Source organism: Aethalodelphis obliquidens, unplaced genomic scaffold (genome assembly GCF_003676395.1).
Source record: "Aethalodelphis obliquidens isolate GAN/ISIS:26980383/991018 unplaced genomic scaffold, ASM367639v1 scaffold4, whole genome shotgun sequence".
In the NCBI taxonomy this organism is placed as follows: Eukaryota; Metazoa; Chordata; class Mammalia; order Artiodactyla; family Delphinidae; genus Aethalodelphis; species Aethalodelphis obliquidens.
The window spans coordinates 12,263,046-12,286,248 of NW_020837948.1; the positions used below are offsets into that span (position 1 = coordinate 12,263,046).

Below are 23,203 nucleotides of genomic sequence, written 5' to 3' on the forward strand. Positions count from 1 at the left end.
TGAATATCCACTAATGAAAAGAAATTTTAAAAAAACCTCTTGATCATTCAAAAAAAAAGTGAATCTTTTAAAAATTAGTGCAGTATGAATAAAACAGTTAATCCAGTTCTTATAGTCACGTAGTTTTAAAGGTCTCTATTAGTTGGGCATCCATCCTGGAAAAAGTCTCAAGTGGGTTCTATTACTCACTTATAGGGTTAGGGAACTCTGTGTATAGTTACAAACAATGGTGTAATTAAGGGCATTTTTTCCTGCATAAGTGCATTTTTTTTCTGAATGGCAATTCATAAATAAATCCTTGTGCTAAGAGTTTATATATTACACGGAGCCTAGGACCCTTGAGTAAAGTCAGCCAATTCAGCGCTTCACAGGAAAGCCACTAACGAGGGGGACTCCTTCATGGCCAAATAATTAGACTGGTGATCTCCTAAGAATGAGGGAATCCGGTTCCTATCATCTTTTTCTGGTAAAATGAGCACAAGAGAAATAAATATATTTAAGAAGACCCAGCCCATGGTATTTTCAGTAAATAAGTGCTTGCTTGAATGTATAAATCTTCTGGACTTTCATTTTTCTGGATGTAAAGTGAAAATGTAGAAGAAGATGTGCTCTGAGCTCCCTTCCAGCCCCTACACTGTATGATTCATTGGCCGTGTTTTGGGTAAAGATTGTGGCCCCTTGCTTGGATGATCAGAAATCAGGGTAGTGGTAACCTAGAGATGTGCTGAAGCAGCTCATATGGGCTTGTGAGAGACGATTGTTAAATTTTCAGTAATCTTGTGAGCCAGTTGTTAAACATCGCCATTATTAAAATTAAAACATATAGACTTACAATTCAATACATTATATTTTTGAAAGTAATAAATACTCAAAATTCAGCAATTTTAATTCTTTTACTACCTTTTACTATTAGTTATGCCCTTGAAGTCACTTGCATCTATTGGGGAAATACCATATAATGGCCTGCTACTGAGTATCTCTTCCCAACTCCACATTCAGTGATGTCATGTTGGTATTTTCAGATTAGCCATGGTGGGAGAGTATTTACACCATAGAAATGGGAAAATGCTACAAATCACTTCCTTTTCATTCTTTCAGAGAGCGGATTGTTAAACATTTACCAGCACACCACTGGGGTCACCAGGCTGAGACCAAGGAAAGGAAGGAGCTGTGAATTTAGGTAACAGAACAGAGTGCTACATAAAGCAGACCATACAGATGTTTGCACAGGGCAGATTTCACAAGGCATATTTTTACCTCGGTACACCTCGGTCATATGTTCTCCTTAGGCTGTTGCAAGTCTGGTCCTGTGAAGTAGAGAGAGAAGGAAGATGCTGGAGTACAAGCACAGTTTTAAGAAACTTTAGGTCAGGCCAATGGGGAGTCTTTGAGCCCAAGTCACCCGTCAAAGGAATCCCTCATTTCACAGAAAAGGGCTTTCCTTGGTTTCCCTCCTGCACTCAATCATTGCCTGAGAGCAGCCTATGGAAAGCATGGCCTTGGAGCAAATGTTGTGCAGGTAGCCACAGGGACAAAGGGAGAGATGCGGGGAAGTGCAGGGAAAGGGAAGAAGATAGTCGGGCGGGGTGGGGGTGGGGGCTGGGCAGAGAATGGAGACCAGCATGTGGCACAACCCAGCTATAATAGAGGGCTCACGGAAGCAAGGAGTGGGCAAGGCTGAGTGTAACACTTCCCAATAAAATATACTCCCTAGCAATACCTGCTGAAAAATTCAGTGGAAATGCTCTTGACATCTAAAACCTCTGGAGCTGGGGCTCTCAGTATTGTGGGTAAAATATCAAAGACCTGACTTGAGCTTTGAAATAAAATTTTAAAAAAATTTTGCTAAACAGGCTATTGCTGTCCTGTATACATTTTTTAAATAGATCTTTATTGGAGTATAATTGCTTCACAGTACTGTGTTAGCTTCTGTTGAAAGTGAATCAGCCATATGCATACATACATCCCATATCCCCTCCCTCTTGAGCCTCCCTCCCATCCTCCCTATCCCACCCCTCTAGGTCATTGCAAAGCACGGGGCCAATCCCCCTGTGCTATGCTGCTGCTTCCCACTAGCTAACTATTTTACATTCGGTAGTGTATATATGTCGATACTACTCTCACCTAGCCCCAGCTTCCCCCTCCCACCACGTGTCCTCAAGTCCATTCTCTATGTCTACGTCTTTATTCCTGCCCTGCAACTAGGTTCATCAGTACCATTTTTTTTTTAAGATTCCATATATATGCATTAGCATATGGTATTTGTTTTTCTCTTTCTGACTTACTTCACTCCATATGACAGACTAAATATACAAAGAGCTCATGGAGCTCAATATCAAAAAAACCAAAAAATCCAATTAAAAAATGGACAGAAGACCTAAATAGACATTTCACCAAGGAAGACATACAGATGGCCAAGAGGCACATGAAAAGATGCTCAACATCACTAATTATTAGAGAAATGAGAATCAAAACTACAATGAGGTATCACCTCACACTTGTCAGAATGGCCATTATCAAAAAATCTAGAAACAATAAATGCTGGAAAGGGTGTGGTGAAAAGGGAACCCTCCTGCACTGTTGGTGGGAATGTAAATTGATACAACCACTATGGAGGTTCCTTCAAAAACTAAAAATAGAACTACCATATGTCCTATATACTTCTTTGTTACCAGCTTCCTGAACTTGCAGCTCTCATCATGGATTATTGCAATTGTAGGATGGGATGGAAGAAGCAACATTTCCAAGTCACCTAAGAAAAATGCTGAGGAATAACAAAGCCAAACCTGGCATTGCCAAAGTTAAGCACAAGCCATTTTTCATTCATTCAATCTATCTATCTATATATTTTTTAATTATTTTAAAAATTTATTTTATTTATTTAGTTTTGGCTGTGTTGGGTCTTCGTTTCTGTGCATGGGCTTTCTCTAGTTGCGGTGAGCAGGGGCTACTCTTCATTGAGGTGCGCAGGTTTCTCATTGCGGTGACTTCTCTTGTTGTGGAGCACGGGCTCTACGCGTGTGGGCTTCAGTAGTTGTGGCTCACGGGCTCTAGATCACAGGCTCAGTAGTTGTGGCGCACTGGCTTAGTTGCTCCACAGCATGTGGGATCTTCCCGGACCAGAGGTCAAACCCTTGTCTCATGCATTGGCAGGCAGATTCTTAACAGCTGTGCCACCAGGGAAGCCCCAATCAATATTTATTGAAACCCTGGCATGGACCAGACACTGTTGAGTGTTCTGGTGATATGGCAGTGGACCATACAGAAAAGATCATGCCCTCATGGAGCTTACATTCTAGTTGAAAAGACAAACAAGAAATGAATAAACAAAGAGATTGAATAATTTAACTTCAGAGACTAAGCCTCAGGAAGACAATCAAGCAGGTGAAAGCATATAGGATGGTGGGTCTATCCCACACAGGTGGTCAGGAAAGGTCTTTCTCAAGAAGTGATGGTTGAACAGCAGCCAAGATTAGAGTTTTCCCCTTTCCTGTTGAAGACTATCATTTAATTCCCATTATTCTAGCTCCCTCTGCCTAAGAAAAGTTGCATGTGAACTAACAACCCTCCCCTTTATATTGACCTCATCCTCTATTTACCACCTGCTCAAGAGCTAATAGATGTTATAAACATGTTGAAGCAGAATAGTCTATACTAGTTTCTTAGTTCCAAAAGCATTTGTTAAAACAAAGTCTCCCCAATATTTGGGGGGATGATAGCAAATTTTAAAAAAGAAGAACTAGAATCCCATGAATGTGTCAGCAAGACCATAGGGATATTTAAATTATTTTTACTTTTTTTTTTTTTGCGGTACGCGGACCTCTCACTGTTGTGGCCTCTCGCGTCGAGGAGCAGAGGCTCTGGACGCACAGGCTCAGCGGCCATGGCTCACGGGCCCAGCCACTCCGTGGCATGTGGGATCCTCCCAGACCGGGGCACGAACCCGTGTCCCCTGCATTGGCAGGCGGACTCCCAATCACTGCGCCACCAGGGAAGCCCTTTACTTTTTTAAAAAAAACAACAGTTGTTCCTTTTGTATTTTCTCCTCAAGAAATAAGTATGTAAAATTAAAAATTCTTGCATATTTACATATATACAACTTAAGCATTATCTTGAATTATTAAGTTCCATCCAATTTTGAATAATTTGTTAACATACAAAACATCAGGGGCACAGAGAGAACAAAAAGCCTCTTTTTTCTGGTTATACACAAGGTGTAGATATTTAATCTGAAGCAAAATACTTAGTCTTTGTGGCTGTCCTCTACAGTTGCATGTGGATATACTGACTATATTATCATGTAATATAAAATACTATATTACTGTCAAGCCAGGTTTTCCAGCCGTCTGTGTGAAATAGGTTATAAGAAAGACAGTCTCTTTCTCATTAACTATAAAATCAGTCTTAAGACATGACTCCAAATATTGGAACATGATGACACGTACTAGCTCTGCTTTCTTCGTAATCCTTTATGGTGTGGCATACTTGGTAGAACTCAAGCATGGATGCTAGCATGAGCCTCCAAACCTGCATGAGATATAAAATGACTTCTATGTAAATGAACTTTGGATATTGTCCACAATCACTGAATTCTTTACCTTAATTTCAGTGCGGCGTCTAAAATTCTATTCTAAACACTTGGGAAGCAATGTCTCAAGTCCCTAATCATGGCTGGACCTTCAGAGAGGACAGTGTTCCTATCTGTTCTCCTAATTGTCCTAATGTACAAGATGCAGCTAAAGGAAAACTAGCCTGTACGGTTAGATAGAAGCCTAGAAAATGGAAAGGCTCAAGCATTATTTCACCAGTATTTTCGCTGTTTTGTGGAATATTTAGTGGAGGTTATAAGAAATTAATGGACTTCAAGTTCTGCCCTTAGGTATTGCAAGATCACTTGTCTCATAAACTTCTCAATCATATGCCAATCATCAATATACCATGGCAGATTGGCCACTTGTTGGCATATATGGATTTTTCTATTGCTTTATCATCAGTAAAGAAGTTCAGGACATCAGTATAGGAGAAAGAACAACCCACCATAAGCCAATGGCCATGTACACTTTTGCTGATTCCTTAATAGGAATTCAGTAAAGGATGATTAGCTGGTGCTTTGGTATTTCCAGCTTATCCTGTGCCAGTCTGTCACATAGGCTCCCTTTCCTCTTCCTGTTGTCACTGTCTCTTCCTGGTCTATGCTAACTGGGTCAGAGATTTCAAACAGAATGGAATGGGGGCTATTTAACAATCTGCTGTCAAGTAGCCATGTTGTCCTAGGAAGAGGTTAGCTGCTGTTGCAGCAGGAGACCTTGTCAGGCAGTCTTTTGCCCTTTCCCACCTTGGCCTCCTTCCCATGTCTGCTCCCACCCTATACTCTCACTATTCAATAGAATTATCTTTCCTTTGTAAACACTCTGTTAATTCTACTTGTACCATTCTAATTATTTTTCTAGCCTTAGAGTTCAGAAATTTCACTAGGATTTGTGTCTCCATATTTTTTTCATTAATTCTCTTTCATTAGCCCAGTAGATTTCATATTCGAAAGAAAGATCTAAGAGTCTGAAAGAGTCACAGTATGCAAGGGCATAGATTATGGAATTTTTCTTCTATTATTTCTTTGATTACTACTTCTCCAAGTTTTTTTTTTTTTCCTTCTGGATCAGCAGCTCGTTCAAATTGGGTCTCTTGGACAAGTCTTTCCTGGTTCCCTCACCCATATTTACCATTTTTGAAATTTTCTCTTGATCGCATTTTGTCTTCCAAAACATGAATTCAGCCTCAGCGGTTACCATACTTTTTGTTCTTACATTCCTCTATTAAATTTTCAAATTGGTAAATCATTCATTTCAGTTCCAGGAAACTCACTCTGGTCCTATAATTATATCCTTTTAAGAGTTTAATCCATTTGAAATCTAGGTTTTCTTCCATTTTCCACAGTAGCTCCATCTCCATAATAGAGGCTTATCATAGTTTTCCATGTCAGCCTCTTTTCCTTCTGACTGGGCTGCATGTTCCCACGAAGTGGCGTGCGATCTTTCTCTGCCGATTCATGTTGATAATGTGCTGGTTTTCAACACTTCTGTGGATCTCTCTGGTTCTTTTTTGTGTATTGACAGTCAGAGTAGGGATTTTTCCTTCATTGGCAGCTAGTAATCCCTGTTAATATAACTGACAGAAGACCCAGTTCACAAGTCCAAGATGGGATACGCTGACCTTAGCCCAACCTGGAAACTATCCCTCCTGAGATGCCATCATGCGGAAACAGTCAGTCTCTCTCACTGCTGCGTAATGCAAACTGCAGAGACATTCTTCCCTTACTTTCTGTGTATCCCCCAGGTCAGCTGGCTCTCACACTCCCTTCCCCATAGTGCAGCCCCATCAACTCCCAGCCAGTCCCATTTACATTTTGCCTTCAACCTGCACCTTCTTTCAAGGACTTGATGTCTCACTGTGTGTGGAACCTCTTCAGGTTGCCAGGGTCAGCCCTTGACTTTTTTGGATGGCTGTATTCTCCAGGATGGGAATATGAGGGCAGGTCACCATTTTCCCACAAACCCACATCCAAAGTTTAAAAATCATTCTCTTGATTACTGTAGCTTTGTAGTATAGTCTGAAGTCTGGGAGCCTGATTCCTCCAGCTCCGTTTTTCTTTCTCAAGATTGCTTTGGCTATTCAGGGTCTTTTGTGTTTCCATACAAATTGTGAAATTGTTTGTTCTAGTTCTGTGAAAAATGCCATTTGTAGTTTGATAGGGATTGCACTGAATCTAGATTGCACTGAATTTAGCAATGTAGATTGCTTTGGGTAGTATAGTCATTTTCACAATGTTGATTAAAATAGACAGCTAGTGGGAAGCAGCTGCACGGCACAGGGATATCAGCTCGGTGCTTTGAGACCACCTAGAGGGGTGGGATAAGGAGTGTGGGAGGGAGACTCAAGAGGGAAGGGATATGGGGATGTATGTATGCGTATGGCTGATTCACTTTGTTATACAGCAGAGGCTGACACAACACTGTAGAGCAATTATACTCCAATAAAGATGTTAAAAAAAATCAGTCTCAAATTCTAGGAAGACAGCATATTACTGGAAGATGAAATTATGTTATTATTGTTTTCCTAAGTTACACCTCTAGAAATAAAATATGTACGGAATTTTTTTGCAGTACAAAAATAGATCAGGATATGGTCCCACAAACATGTAGCTTTTATAATATTCATTAAATGCTCACTTCTGATTTACCAGCCTCATCACTTATCTGGTTATTGCAAACTGGCTCACATTAGCTAATTTTTCATAATAATTATGATAATTAACATTTACCAGCTATCTACTATGTATCGGGCACTGATACATAGTAGTGTTTTGTATGTATAAATTTATTGAAATCTCACAAAACCCCTTGAAATAAGTACTATTATTTCCAACATATTACAATATAGAAACCAAGGTCCTGAGAAGTCAAGTAACTTACCAAGGTCACGCAGCTAATAAGATGCTTCATTTCCTTAACGAAATAATGAGCTACTTGAGATCATGTCTTCTATTTCTCTGCATCCCCAACTGTGCTTGGCACCCAGGTCCTCAGTAAAATAAACAGTTATTGAGAGAAGCAGCAATGTTTTATTCATATCTGATCCCTAGAACACAGTGTTATAAAGTGAGAGTTTCAAAAAAAATTTTAATTATAAAATGAAGCCCTAACAGGCTACTGAGATTTAAAAAGCAAATCCACATAAGATAACCTGAAGTTTTTTACAGAGACCCAACTCTCAGGCACTAACCTGGGTTCCAGGGATCCGGATATGAATAAAATGTTGCCTCTGTCCTTAAAGAACAAGTGATCAGGAGAAAAAACATGTACACAAGCAATTACATATAATAAAATATAATTATTTTTTAAATGTATATATAAAGTGCTATGGGGCCACACATGAAAAAATATTAATTTTTCCAGTAGGAAAAGGTTTTTCTTCTCTTTTATTAACAATAGAATCAAACGTAGAAATAAACACCACTTTAAAGTTTTTTATTAGAAAGTTTATTGCATTAATCTATAAACTCAGTTGGTCATATAAATGACAATGTAGGCTAATACTGTTGAAAGTTTAATCATCTTTGGAAAAGAGATATTTTAATACTGAAAGCATTTTTTGTTTGCTACAATCATGAAAATCCTAATGTGTTTTAATTTTTTTCCTTTTAAAAATATATATTGCCATTTGTTCATAACAAAAGGAAGCCTGGACTAAATACTGAACTAGAATAAACAGACCCAGTGTAAGGACACCAGCATTAAGAGGACCCTAAAATGGCAGCTGGCCATACATCTTTAGTTACTAGACAAGCACCCATCCACACCATGTGATTCACATTTACACATCTAGGTATACGTCCATGACATAAAGTTTTTAAGACCAGCATACCTCTTAAATAGTTAATGGGAATAATTGAGACATGTTATTCAAAGATAGAAAATCCATTATTTTAAAAACATAACCTTAAAACTCACTTTTTTATGATTTCATTTCATTTTAAGTGGTAAGTGGACTTCTAACATTGACATGAATTCTAACTGGTATTGCAATACTCTTGTGTAACTCTTGCAATATTTATAGTTTAAAAATCCCAATAATTGACAACTACTATTGTGGCTCTTTGGGGTCAACATGATCACATTTTCATAAAGTTGCTTGCATTTCTCACAGGACATAGTTATTGTGCTAATGGATTTGGATGGGACAGGTTACAACTGTCCTATTATAAAATTCTATGTTGGTTTTCCTGAAATCGATGAATAATTTTCCATAGAGATAATGATAAACACATTAAGCTCCCTGTTAACATTACTGCTATAGCATGGGAGAGGAATCTATATCAAACATTGTAAATAGTTATGAAATATTCCTTATCATATAATTAACTACAAATAACATTCTATCTATTAAAGCAAGCACACAAACTATCATTTGGGCCAGTTTTGATGTATTTATATAGAAACACAAATAGTTTATAAATTTTCTGATATATCAACCTCTAGGGAAAGTATAATAGTTTGGCTGACATTCCTACATGAATGGCTTTTGCTGCATGTCGCCAAGCTCATTCACTGCTTTGACCACTACAGGGTATAGGGAAGAGATTATTTTTAGGATTCCAAATTAATATGGGTTCAAAGGTCATGAGAATAGCTTCACTATGTAAGACGAATAACATCACCAATAAATTAAATTTGATATTTAATCTGGAAAAGTCCAAAAGGTTGTAATTTCAGGGAGAAAAAACTGTCAGGTCTTTTTGTCTTTAATTCTCATTCTGACAAAAGTATTTCTCTCTTTACCGAAGTCTATATCAAAGTATCTAGAAAATTTTGATCTCTCAACTAGACCTCTCCAAATATAACATGTAGTTTTACGACATCCAACATGCTATGTGTGTTCTGTTGTTTGAAAAATCCTGAGTGAACCCTAATAAGTAAGAATTGCCTTAGGTACAAATGTTGTCTCAGGACAGCAGCCATCCTGAGCAAGAGATCTGTCAGAAAGATTGCACAGGGAGGGATGGCAGTGCCCCTTTTGGATCCGCATCTGCTGCCCAGGTTTTCTACTTACATTGCTGTTGCCTTTGGACATGAAGCTTTCTTTCTTCTTTTTTTTTTTTTTTAATAGTGGAATGAGAAAAGAAACTGTTTTTTCTTTCTTTCTTTTTTTTTTTTTTTTAACTTATCTCCAGGGAGTAATGGGGAAACTCAACTTACCATGGAGCTCTGACGAGATGAATCTTAAAAAAGAAGGGGAAAGATGTCTTCTTTTTTTCTAACCAAAAAGGACTCTTTGTGGCTACTGACCCACAACTGTCTCAATTAGATGTCTATCGCCTAGAACAAAGGGCCAACCAGCAGGTAACTGTTGGAATAAATCAATTGTTTCTAAGGTGTGTTCCAGGCGAGTCCCCATTTCCTTGAATTAACTTTGGAGTTCCCTGAAAGAAACAGCCATCAAAGGAGTGAATGTTCTAAGTGTGTTTGTTCTCTCATCCACCTGACCAAACGAACATCACAGGTGCAGGTGTGCGACAGGAAAGCACTGGATATCCCAACTCAGTAGCTGGCGGATGCAATGCCTTGTGTATACTAATGGCAGAACAGGGGTGCAGTACATATTTGTGACTTGACTCACTGAGGTAGGACACCAAGTAGCATTTCATGTCTTTAAAAGATTGATGACCACTGTTTTCTCTTATGAAGTTGCTTCCTCATTCAGCCTTTCAGCCCTTCAGCTTGCTCAGGGAGGTCAAAGAGAAACTGGTTTTCTTGCATCAGGTATCAGCATCCTCTTGAGATAACTATCTTGGAGTGAAAAATGTTATTGCATAAGTATGCCCAGGATGAACATCTCTTCTGGTTTGCCTGTAACAGCCCACATTTAAGCCCATTGCAGGATACTTGTTCATAATGCCCTCACTTACTCTCAGAAGTGTTCCAGTTTGGATGATCAATCATATGATCACTCTAATGAAGGTCTTCAGTAAGACCAGTCTGTGGTACTTTCTCAGTAACAGTGTCTCCCTGCTCCCTTCCCCTCTGGTTTAACTAAGACTCAGGATCTAAAGGAAGCCCATTTCAGAATATTAAAAAGCTTCTCTATTTCCATTATAAGCCATGCACTTGTGGTTACTGTACTGTTTTAGTAATGACCAATTTTAATGGATTTGATTTATATATTTCCATCTCCTCCCTCCAAAAGAAACAAGAACAGTGCATTTTTCTCAAGCAAAAACAAAAGTAGCCATAACACAAGAAACAATAAACATAGAATATTTTTTCATTAACAATCCAAACACTACAAAACATAGAATATACAACTTAAAAATGGAAATACAAACTGATGAAAAATGGGGTACATGTCATATTAGCAATGCAAAAGACCAGCTTAAGCATAGTTTCTCTAAATCAACAATTAATAAAAGGAAAGTGCCCTTTTCTCAAATATGCACAAAAATATTTCGGTCACTTCTAGGGAAAAATTAACCAAAACTTTCTGCTAATTCTATATTACAGCCTGTATTACTAATGGTTTACAAAACTTAAGCATCATCTTACAACCTAAAATTTACAACTTTTTCCAATCATTATACACTCATTCAATCCAATCTGTCAAAAATAAAATTATTTCATTTCTATATTTATGAAATAATTATTGATATGTTACGGATCTCAAGTGGTGAATGTGTATGATGGGGACAGTAATCAGAATAATGTCATGTATCTAAAGTGGGCCAAGGATCAAATAGAGAGGAGAAGCACTTCTGCCTGGCACATTTGCGTATTGATTCCTGCAATTATTCTAGCATTTCTAAGGTAATTCTAATGGTACATTTCCTCATTCTAAAAGAAGTCTAAAGTTCTCATATTTAAATTTGCTATCCACCTCTAGAGTTTATTCAGAGTCTATCCAGTAATGCCACTTGGCAGAATGGTTCCTGCTGGGCTCATGTTATCCTTACAATTCCGAGTCCAGCTGAAAGAAGTTAAACAGTAAGAACTCAATAAGATGGCCCTTTTCCTTCTACACGTTGAGTGATTCACACTTTTAGGAAGTAAATTTTGTGGTAAACCGCACAATCCTAGGTACAGCTCTATAATGCAAATGAGAAAGAAAACATTTAAATTTTAATTTTTCAAGCAACAATACCAACGTCCACTGCAACCCATGTCACTGAAAGAGTCCTGCACGGTCATGCTTTTAGCCAAGATTTTACAATAAGTCATGCTTCATGAGTGCAGTTCTAAAACTAACAAGAATGGGAAATCACATTGCTATCTCCTTCTGAGCCACCTGTACAAAAAGGACCTACAGTCAGTCACCCTCAGTTTTGAGCTTTCTGGTTCATGTCCAACAATTGCCTACTGAGCAGATTAACATTCACACAGGGTGGCAAACTCGAGGATGGAGAAGAACCGAATTGTAGTTCTGGAAAGGGTTCCAGCGGCTACCCAGTGGTCCTTTGGTGTCATTCACTGTTGCTGTTGCTGCTGCTGCCGCCGCCATCCTCTTGCTTGGGGGAGGATGAACTGTCTCGGACTGGCAGCAGGTCATAATGGCAAGGGATGTGACTGTTCTTTGGGAGGTCATATGGATCCTGCGTGAGATGCCCATTATTGCTGAATATTCCTTGGACAACACTCACTGTAGGTTCTGTGACAACCAGGGACACATTAACTGATCAGCAATGGAAATTAAAAAAAAAATAGAATATGGCATTCCTTGCAAATATCAAACACACCAGAGGAGCTTTTATAAAAATATAAGAAGGGACTTCCCTGGTGGCGCAGTGGTTAAGAATCCGCCTGCCAATGCAGGGGACACGGGTTCAAGCCCTGGTCCAGGAAGATCCCACATGCTGCAGAGCAACTAAGGCCATGTACCACAACTACTGAGCCTGTGCTCTAGAGCCCATGAGCCACAACTACTGAGCCGGCATGCCACAATTACTGAAGCCCACGTGCCTAGAGCCCGTGCTCCGCAACAAAAGAAGCCACTGCAATGAGAAGCCCGCGCACCACAACAAAGAGTAGCCCCTGCTCGCCACAACTAGAGAAAGCCTGTGTGCAGCAACGAAGACCCAACGCAACCAATAAATAAATAAATTAATTAATTAATTTTTAAAAATATATAAGAAAATATTATTTTTTAAAACAAATGATCCTTTTATAATCACATAGAGGTGGCTACTCTGTGGTTGGTAGACCCACTGACGCTCACAAACGATGCTCAGAACAAAGGGTGACTATATGGTTGGGATGAAGACATCAAGGGAATATACAGAAACCCTGGACATGAATCACTGTCTGCAAAAACCTGGAGATAATCTAGTCCAAACCCCTTCCTCTACAGGTAAAACAACGAGGTCCTCTGGAGGTCACTTGATTCATGGAAACATATAACAAGTGCACAGTTTTAGAACTCAGGACTCAGGCTCTCAGTTGAGTTCCCATCTCACAGTGGTGGGCTTAGGGGACAGTTCAAAAGGGAACTGTTACTGACTTCTTAGAAATAAATGTAGTTCATTATGGCTTCCATTTCAAAAAGTTGTCTTAATATTTTAAAAAGAATTACGTATCTTTCCATGACATGTCTATGGCCTAAAATGAATGACAAATGACTAGAATTAAATAAGTCACTTCATTTACAAGTACAGTTGAGCCTTGAACAATGCAAGGTTGGGGTGCTCCACACCCTCCCCCCATCATGCTGCAGCTGAAAATCCACATGTAACTTCACAATTGGCCCTCCTATCCATGGTCTCACAACCTTGGATTGAACCAACTGCAGATCACATAGAACTGTAGCATTTACTATTGAAAAAAATCCGTGTATAAGTGGACCCGTGCAGTTCCAACCCATGTTGCTCAAGGGTCAACTGTAGTAGAGAATTTTTTTCAGGCTTAAATCATAAACATTGAGAAAGATATGGAGAAAGAAAAATGAAAATATAAAGCTCTACTATCTAGCCCAGGATAGCTCTGCCCAGGATAGCTCTGGTATGTTTTAACTTTCCTCAAATGGCATTTGCAAGGGGCAATCAAAATAACTCTAACACTAACTGAATTCTTATCAATTTGTATCAGATTCACATCAGAGAGTATTACTAATCTAATAGACAAATTTAAAAGTAAAATGTTCCAATCCTGCTAAAAGCATTAAATTAATATAATGAATGCAATCAGGAAATGGAAACATCTGTTTAATCCACTTGAACCATTTGTTTTGGCTAACTTGACATATTAGCTAATATGATACATATGTTATTCCACATGCGTGCTAAAATATTCACTATGGTTACAAAACAAAAGATGGATGACCGGGTGGGAGGTAAAAAAAAAAAACAAACTTACTTTGAATTTTCTAAATGGTATTTTCCCTGAAAAGTTCATTTGACACCAACTAATATGAACACCGTAAACACAGGTTAACATTTAAAATACAGACCATTATTTTCAATACAGTGTATATGGACTGCAACAATTGTATTCTCAAGGACTTTAAAATTGTTTGAAAAGAATATTCCCACTCACTAGGTTCTTTCTTTGGTTAGGAAAACTTACCAATTTCATAGACATTCTTGTTGGCTGAAGTTGAGTTATTGATCTCTGCATATGGGGAATCTCTCCGCGCCGGTGACTTCATCTCCACATAACCACACTCTGAGTGTTTGGGAATAAGGACGGGTGGGTCTTTAATAGTGGCATATGGGTTTTCAGAACTGCTTAGGGAGCAGTTACTTGAATTATATTCAGAATGCTTTCCCAGGTCTGTGAAGAGAGATGGGGTGGGGGGAAGCAAATGCTATTTCATGGGCAACATCATTTATTTTCTTGGCGATTACTGACTTGGGCACATTACTTATTTTTCTTCATAGTTACCTATAATTTTTAACAATGAAAATAATGGCATCCATTTTTTACGTATTTTGGAGAGAATCTTCTATAAAATTACCCATCCACAAAGTAATTTTGGCTCCTCTCTAAGGTGAGGACCAATGTAAACATCATGGATTTGATTTCATTTTTATTATCACACTCAAATAAAATTAATTCCACTCTATTTTACTAATAGTCTCTGAATCCTCAATGCCTTCAGTCAAGACCCCATCTGTTGCTGACCCCAGGAGCATAAGAAGATACTATTATCATGGTAAGGAAGGCAACTATGCTGTGAGGCTTCTTTGTAAAACCTCAGGTCTGGGCACCTGAAGTTACTACTCAAATTCCTTCCAAAAAGAAGGCTTCAGTGAACGTGTAACCAAGCTGATCTCTTCCTCTTTTCCCTGCTATTTCCATTTTCATATTTCTCTCTCCCCACAAGCTATATTTCTTTGAAAGGAATTATGAGTGTTTTCCCAGCAAATCAAAGGCTTGGTTCTCCAAGACTGCTGCTCTAACAGGATCCACCTATGTTCACTCTCTTGCTGGCAGTCAAACGTGCTCGTGTCTTTGCTGGAGTAATTAAACCCCCTAACAATGCTACATTTTCCCTACAGTGCCGCTTTCGCTGGTTTAACAAATTATTTCTGTCTCTGAGTTAAAAAATTTTTTTAATTGTGTTCTGATAAATGTATTTCTTCCTCAAATTTATACTATACCTTTCAAGGATTTTCCCATATAACTTCTGTCAAGTCCAAAAGCACCTGTAACAAAGGAAGAAAAAAATATCCAGTGTGGACTGAAAGAAAGAGAAAAATCATCTAATATTCTCAGGTCCTTGGAGAAGATGGTTTGGGTACCCACTGTCTCCCCACTGCAGGAAATAGCCAAGGATGCTGCTTTCCAAACCTCGACACCAGATCACTTGTGCCAGATGTTTCAGTACTTAAGAGTTTTAAAAAATGTTATATAGCATTCGGAGCATTCTCCTGCTCGTTTCAGTGACTTTGGGAAAGGCTGGTCAATATGGGGCAGAAACTGAGGCACAGATGAATCAGTAGACTTGATTCAAGGGCTAGAACTGAGACAAAGGACTGGGATCTCATCACTTGTTAGCTACGTGACTTTACACAATGTTCAACTAGCTGAGCCTCAATTTTCTTATCTCTAAAATGGGGAAAACACAACCCACCTTCTAAGTCTTACAGGGTTGTTGTGAACATGAAGTGAAATAGACCACAGGGAAAGGCATTGCAAATTCTGAAGCGCCATATAAATGAATGGTGCTTCAGTTACTGTAACACTTTTTTTAAAAGTTTATTTTATTGAAGTACAGTTGATTTAAAATGTGTCAGTTCCTGAGCTACAGCAAAGTGATTCAGTTATATATATATATATTCTTTTTCATATTCAATTATGGTTTATTACAAGATATTGAATATAGTTCCCTGTGCCATACAGCAGGACCTTGTTGTTTTTCTATTCTATATATGTAATAGTTTGTCACACATTGTTGCTAGGAAAAGTTAGCAGTTTCTATGATTCCACTGGGAAAGGACAACTGGAAGTTTCACACTTGAACTTCCCTGGACTCTGCCTCGTGTCTGTTCCCTCGCTGATTTTAATCTGTACCTTTTTGCTGTGATAAACTGTAACCATAAGTATAACAGCTCTTAGTGAGTTCTGTCTTCCTAGCAAATTATTGATCCTGTGGGTGGTCTTGAGGACACTTGAACTTGTAGTTGGTATCAGAAGTAAGGGTGAAAAAAAAAAAAAAAAAAAAGAAGTAAGGGTGGTCTTAGAGATGCTGGACTTTTTAAAGGGACCCGGTGAAGATAGGCAGCCTATGGCCTGACAGCAGCCTAATCAAAGAACTCTATGTTATTCTTTGCCTAATTCCCTTGGCCATCTCCAAACTGTGGCAAAGTCTTGTTAAATGTCTGTCTTGATCTTAGCTGTACAATGGCTAGCCTTCCCCAAGGGGTTAAAGAGAGTAGCAACATGGGGTGGATAGTAAATCAGGGAACAAGAGTGGGGCTATGAGACCAGCCACTCATGGCAGATTCCGTCTTCTCTGCCCTGGAAGATCAGGGTGCAGTTTTAACAAGGAAGCACGTGGGCTTCCTCATAAACTCCTGTCTGTCCCAATCCCTGAACAGGCACTTTCAAATGCTCCAGTTAATCTACTTCATACAATGAGCCAGAACATGATCCTTATCTCTATTTTACAAACAAACAAATCAGTCTTGAGAGGATGACTGGCACAGTGTCATATCACAGAACGAGGAATTGATCTCACAGCTTTTGTGTCAAGTTCAGGGCTCTTTCAGACAGCATCACAACTTTCCCATCATTTAAAACTACTACACACTTCATTATCCATAATGTGCCTTATTCTGTTCTTTGTAAGAAAAGACTTTTTCTATGCAACAACTTTACAGGGATACTAAATGCAGAATTACTTTTGGATGGGAACAAGCCAAGGAGATCCAGAATTTCCAATGAAGATTTTATGTTACTAATAATCAGTCCCTTGGGTCTCACTGAGACAGAAAGCGGAGAAATTTATATGTGACAATTACAGTGACTGTGTGTTGTGTTCTGGAATCAGGACAAACTCCATTCAGTGGAGATAGAATGAGAGAACTTTTCCCTCATTAGTGCTGGGTGGTATTTTACTATTATCAATTCACGTACTTCTTTGAGCTAGATTATTAACCTCCTTAAAGTTAAGTGATTTCACCAGTAAGTATAATGTGAATCTGGTATATAAGTAATTTTACTCTAAGTATGTAGAAATACACATCCTAGTGATAATGTTGGTTATCAATTGAAGAATGCAGATAAAAGTTAAGAATTTGTACTCATTTGCTACCTAAACATTTCCATTTCCATAGTAAGAGGGGATTCCAGAGCCCACAGGGGTTGGTTCCTCCATGTGGCTCAGGTGAATTGACATCTACAGTATTCACAGAAGGATCGAAGTGAGGGGAGGCAGAAGACCAACTGTGAGACCCAATTTTACCCCCTTCCTTCTATGAAATCTTGGACAAGAGAGTTAACCTCTTTGCTTATTCCTCTATAAAACAAGATTTGTGGAAGGGCCCACACAGTAGGGGGTGCCAGATTTAGTAAATAAAAACACAGGAGGTCCAGTTAAATTTGAATTTTAGAGAAACAACAAATAATTTTTCATATAAGTTTGCCTCGTGCAATATTTGGGATATATTTATACAAAAATTATTTGTTTCTTATCTGAAATTCCAATTTAATGGGACTTCCTGGCAACCTTACCACCAAATAAATACATATGAAAGGGTTTGCTGCCCCTAAGACACTGCACACATGCTACTTACTATATCATTCCTCTCCTCCCTGAAAATAAGGGGCTGCACCACACGCTCAATGGGGTATCAGAGCAGTGCCTTAAGTGTGGTCCAGGAATCCCCAGCCCCTTTGCAGGAGGGCCCCGAGATTAAATGCTGTGTTCTCATCATAATATAACACTATTTGTCCTTTCCACTCTCATTCTCTCTCAGGTGTATGTTGGAGTTTTCCAGGAGCCACACCAAGTGTAAGATCACTACTGATCAAACACAGAAGCAGATATGAAAACCTAGCTGTCCTCTATTAAGCCAGATGGTAAAGAGATGTATGAAAGTGTTAAACAGTGCCACTCTTCTCACTAATTTTTTTTGTTTCATTTTGGAAAATGTAGTTATTTTTCATAAAAATGCATTTTATGTTATCATGAAATGAGATGTTATTATAAATTAATAACTAGCTCTTTAAGATGTTCTTAGATTTTATTTGTAATATGGTAAATATCAGCAGATATAACCCATGTCAGTAGGGGTTCTTTGGGCTCCTCGATTACTTTTAAGGGTGTATGAAAGGGTCCCGATTCCCAGACGTTTGAGAACCACTGACTTACTATTTTCAGAACCACTGAATTACTATTAAATATCTAATTGATATCTCTATTTCCTCACCTAAAAGAGGAAGGGCCTCTAGTGAGGGTGCCTCAGATTAACAGAGAGCAAAGAGAAGCACACACCCTGGAACCAAGCTGAATAGGTTCAAATCCCAGCTCCACCATTTAATAGGCTTTGAGAACTTAAGACAAGTTACTTGACCTCTTTATGACTGAGTTTCACAACTGTAACAGGGAGATGATGATGATAATAATGGTACCTATAACAGTACTTGTGAGAATTAGGTGAGTTAATACGTGGAGAGGTGGGATGTAAGCTACGAGCAGGCAGAGATCCTTGTCTCTTTTTATCAATTCCTGGCTCATAGTAAGAACTCAATAAATGTTGAATAAATAAAGCTCTTAGGACAGTAAAAGCCCCATACAGGGATTAGGTATAATCCTATGACTTTGTTTTTCCATGCATGTTTCCAATAGATCGCTTTGGCACTATCATGAATCTGTGACTGTTTGCGGTGACTAAAAGACAAAGATGCTTGTGAAGGTGGGGAAGTGGGGGGCCTTGCCAAGCTCGTTGAGGTAGCCGCCGTGTTTCCAGTCCGCAGGCAGCGTGCCTGTGTAGTCCACCACAGGGCCCCTCTTCCCAGGATTCACATTTTTCAGGTTCACAAACAGCTGATTGTTTTTTGACTGTTAAAAATATAAACAACAAAAGATTTAAAGAGAAAATACAATATGGCACAGTGAAGTGTTACCCATCTGGGGAAAGTAAGTCCATGGCATGTATCAAGGACCGGTCCTTACATGAGGATGCACCAGGAGGCCAAGGTGACCGCTTCCGACCTGGCAGGACTTAGAGGCAGCAGGAGTATGTGTCCCTCGGCCCCAACCATTCCCTCCACTGCCGCAACTCCTCCATTTCCTGCTGTCGCTCTGTGCCAGTTAGACCTTACTTGGGTTTACATACATGGAACTTTGAACTGAAAAAACCAAATTCTTGGTCTGAGCTTTCCCATCAAACACTGTATGATCTTGTACGAGTCACTCTTAGCAGTTTTCTTAGCCATAAGCATGAGGATAAGATGATCTACTTTGCTCCCTCCCTGAATGGGAATAAGAACAAATGGTATGATAAATATCAAAATCTCTGGAGAATATGAAGTGCTATTTAACTATGAGGCACTAGAATTAAAATCCAGCTGCATTAATTTAATTGCAACTGAATTAATTTAATTAGCTTGGTTTTCTTCTAACAGAGAGCTGGAATTAGACAACGGAGACTGGAAATATAATTCAGGTGCAGTTTGGAAGAGAGAAATGTTTGGGATTTCAGAGCACTGTGGAAGAGACCTGGGGGTGAACTGGGTGGTACCAGAGGAGCCACTCTGGGGCCTCCAACCTCTATTGGCATCTGTAAAATGGGATAATGACTCTTGATTCATAGGATTGGTGTGAAGATTAAATCATTCTAATCGTTTTACAAATAGAAATTTGTAAAATAATTAGAATTGCTTGTCACATAGTATTAGGTTGTTTCTATTTGATAATTTTTGACCCACAAAAATTCAATTTCATGTGGTTCAAGTGAAATAAATGCATATTATTGTTGTTGTCATTACTCAAGTACGGGTGGCCAGGAAAGGGCACTAGAAGACAGGTGGTCACAAAAGTCAAACTTGGCAATTTTACCCAGGCCTGAGTCCGCTATAGGTTTGGTCTGAGACATTACTTTAGAACCTCATGCAATGTTAGAAACATTTTTCCAAAGAAGTGCAACAAAAACAGTACAAGTTGTAGAGACAGCGAGATGACTCACCTCGTGGCAGCCTCACTCACAAGCGATGTTTGGAAGTGACTTAAATTCCCCATTACTTAGGGGTTTTTGTCAGTAAACCTGAGATCCTAATACACACCCATGGGATTGTTTAGAGGAATAAATGAGATAATAGACGTATGTACGTAGAACGGCAGCTGGCAAACAGTAGCCCTCATACATGCTTGTTCGTTCTTCTCTCCCCTGCCCACCCTCACTGGCTTAGACCATTTCCTCTCACCTTTGCGATGGTCATCCTGTCCCTGTTGTTGACATGAGGGGATGTGGCACACTGGGTGAGTGTGTGGTAACTGGGATTGGTGAAGTAATGGCTGTTAGCATTTCCACCATTGCTGTGAGGAAGGGTTTCTGCCAGAAGAGAAGGAAATGGTTAAGATGGCAGGCTCCCTACATGCCCGTGGGAAAGAGGGAAGCAAAATAACAAGAACAAATGTTTGGACTGCTTCCATATCACAGGCGGGACAGAATCCCCTCCTGCCCTGCATACGCAGCAAAGCCTCTAGAGGCAGCAGGCATCTGCCTTCCTACCTGCCTCCTGGAAAAGTGTGAAAGTATCCACCAACAACTGCTCTTTGCTTTGGAGCTTGTAGAAGCTGGATAGGCATCACTTTGAAGCTACTTCTGCTGTAACTTTCCTCTTTTTTTAAACACTCGAATTCTTGACACAATATTCCGCACTAGAAGTGCACTACTAAGTAAATCAGCTACTTTATGAATTCCCCCAGAATCACTTTATTTATAAACATGTAACCCACCTGAAATCCTTCAGTGATTGCCCCCAAATTAATAAGTACCTTAAGTTTCCAAATTCTTCACTTATGTGGTTACTTCTTCTCAGGATTGAGCGTGTCACTTAAAAATTTACTTTTTATGGGGTCTCGTGACAGAAAGGAAGATTCAAAAGAGTTTTCTTAAAGAACAGCCTTGGTTCTTGCTTATCCCTCCAAACTGTTTCTTATATAACTTGGTTGCTGTGCAGCTAATGATTCCCATGTGCCCCAGGACAGGCTGGAAGGCACCTTGGAAGAATGCAAGGCCAGAGACAGAAGACCGGGTCCTCATCCCTGATCTGCTCCATGACCTCGATAAAATTATAGCCACCTCCTCCTCTCCCCACCCTGTCCCCCACATATGACAACAGCTTGGGACTGGGTGCCCACCAAAGCTCCTTCCGGGTTGAAATTCCCAACACTTAAAGCAACCATATAATGAATCCAATTTTAAATCCCTCACAGAAGACAACAGTGATGATTTTACCACTGTTGTCACATAAAACGCATTTCTAACAATGCATCTTCTCCAAACGTAAAATTTTCTCAAGGCTGATTGACAATAACAACAGGCAGCAGAGCCAAAAATGCTCAGTTTCAAAAGAACCAGGATGAAGCCTCATTTTTCAAGGAATAAAATGCCTCTAGTGAGTCCAGTCTCACCTGAAATGGCATAGTCTGCATTCATGACCCTCATAGCGGGGGTGTAGGTGACTGCTGGCATGCTCGATTCCTTCCCCTTCTGCTTGTGTCTATAAATAATGAACAACGCCAGGAGGAACAGAACAACTAGGACAAGAATGATGATGCCCGCAATGGCCCCGATCTGGTAGGAATCAGTGGGAAGAGCTGTACTGGTTCTGCTTAAGCTGTTCAGATTTCCAACTATTATAACACCAGCTAGAAAAGGAGAAAAAGAGATGTGAGTAAGGATGACAATGTGCCGGATACATATTTGGTCTCTATTTACAAAAATCTCCCACTGTGCTAATGCCTGGATATTTTCAGTTCATGAAATGTCAATTTAGAAACTTTTGGAAACAGAGAAGGAAGGAAAAACAAACATTCCTCATGTTCAGATGTTGTTGGCTTGTCTGTGCCCAGAAGAGGGCATATCTAAGCCTCAAAAAAGAGACAGGATTTCCTGAACCCAAAGACGTAACAGTAGGGTTTGAGAGCTTCTCACAGATTTCCAACTAAATGCTTAGATCAGCCCAGAAGAGGGCTTCTCTAAGCCTCAAAAAAGAGACAGCATTTCCTGAACCCAAAGACTTAACAGTAGGGTTTGAGAGCTTCTCACAGATTTCCAACCAAACGCTTAGATCAGCAGTTACTTGGGGGTAATAATTTATCTAACTTTTATTGTTCTTTATTTATTATCCAGCATTAAGCTTATGAATGGCTAACTCAAGTGCCTAACTTTATGTCTATCCTTAGCATTTCTAAGAGGAAAGTAATTTTCCTTCCAGTCAAGAATAAGTTCATTAGAAATCTAGCCCAGGGCTTCCCAGGTGGTGCAGTGGTTGAGAGTCCGCCTGCCGATGCAGGGGACACGGGTTCGTGTCCCAGTCCAGGAAGATCCCACATGCCGTGGAGTGGCTGGGCCCATGAGCCATGGCCGCTGAGCCTGCGTGTCCGGAGCCTGTGCTCCTCAACTGGAGAGGCCACAACAGTGAGAAGCCCGCGTACCGCAAAAAAAAAAAAAAAAAAAAGAAATCTAGCCCAAGATCAGGATCTCTCTTGTCCTAATTTCAATGAGCCTTTTACCACAGAAGATATGTTCTATGAGGTATTTTCTATGACAGAAAGGTCTGTCCCAATAATACCTGGTAACATCACCCTAAAACCTTACTCATTAAAATTCAAAATTTCATTTTACATAGTTCTTCCTTGAGTTCCATCAAGTGAAGGCACAAGTGGGGCTGACAATCAAGAAACCTGGCATCTAAAGAAATTGATCCATACATTCTGAACTTTCCCTTAAGCGCTTAGGCTGCAGTTTCATCATCTGTAAAAGAGGAAATAATGAATACATCCTTCATGGCCTCCATGAAGGTACTTCCAGCTCAAATGTCCCTATGACTTTATGATTCTAGATGCTAGACCTTATAAGACAGCCTGCCCCAAAAGGCAGGCACCAAGGCCAGTGGAGTGTGATTACAATGTATTTGTAACAACAATGTTATTGCGGAATATGACATTGTATTGTTATGATGGTCAAATACAAATCATGAGCATGTCAAAG

At 39.5% G+C, this 23,203-nt stretch overlaps 1 protein-coding gene across 1 annotated transcript in view; it reads right to left on the reverse strand.

The window, feature by feature from the left end:
- Positions 1-10,795: 10,795 nt before the first annotated feature.
- The window catches only part of MEGF10 (multiple EGF like domains 10), a 366,625-nt gene continuing 354,217 nt past the window's right edge, over positions 10,796-23,203 (reverse strand). Inside the window, exons 22-27 of the mRNA XM_027098843.1 lie at positions 21,622-21,858; positions 20,409-20,536; positions 18,921-19,044; positions 15,140-15,184; positions 14,103-14,309; positions 10,796-12,192 (exon numbers count right to left, since the gene is read on the reverse strand). Of these exons, the coding sequence (XP_026954644.1) occupies positions 12,008-12,192; positions 14,103-14,309; positions 15,140-15,184; positions 18,921-19,044; positions 20,409-20,536; positions 21,622-21,858 (926 nt within the window). The 3' untranslated portion in view covers positions 10,796-12,007. The remainder of the gene's footprint in view (positions 12,193-14,102; positions 14,310-15,139; positions 15,185-18,920; positions 19,045-20,408; positions 20,537-21,621; positions 21,859-23,203) is intronic.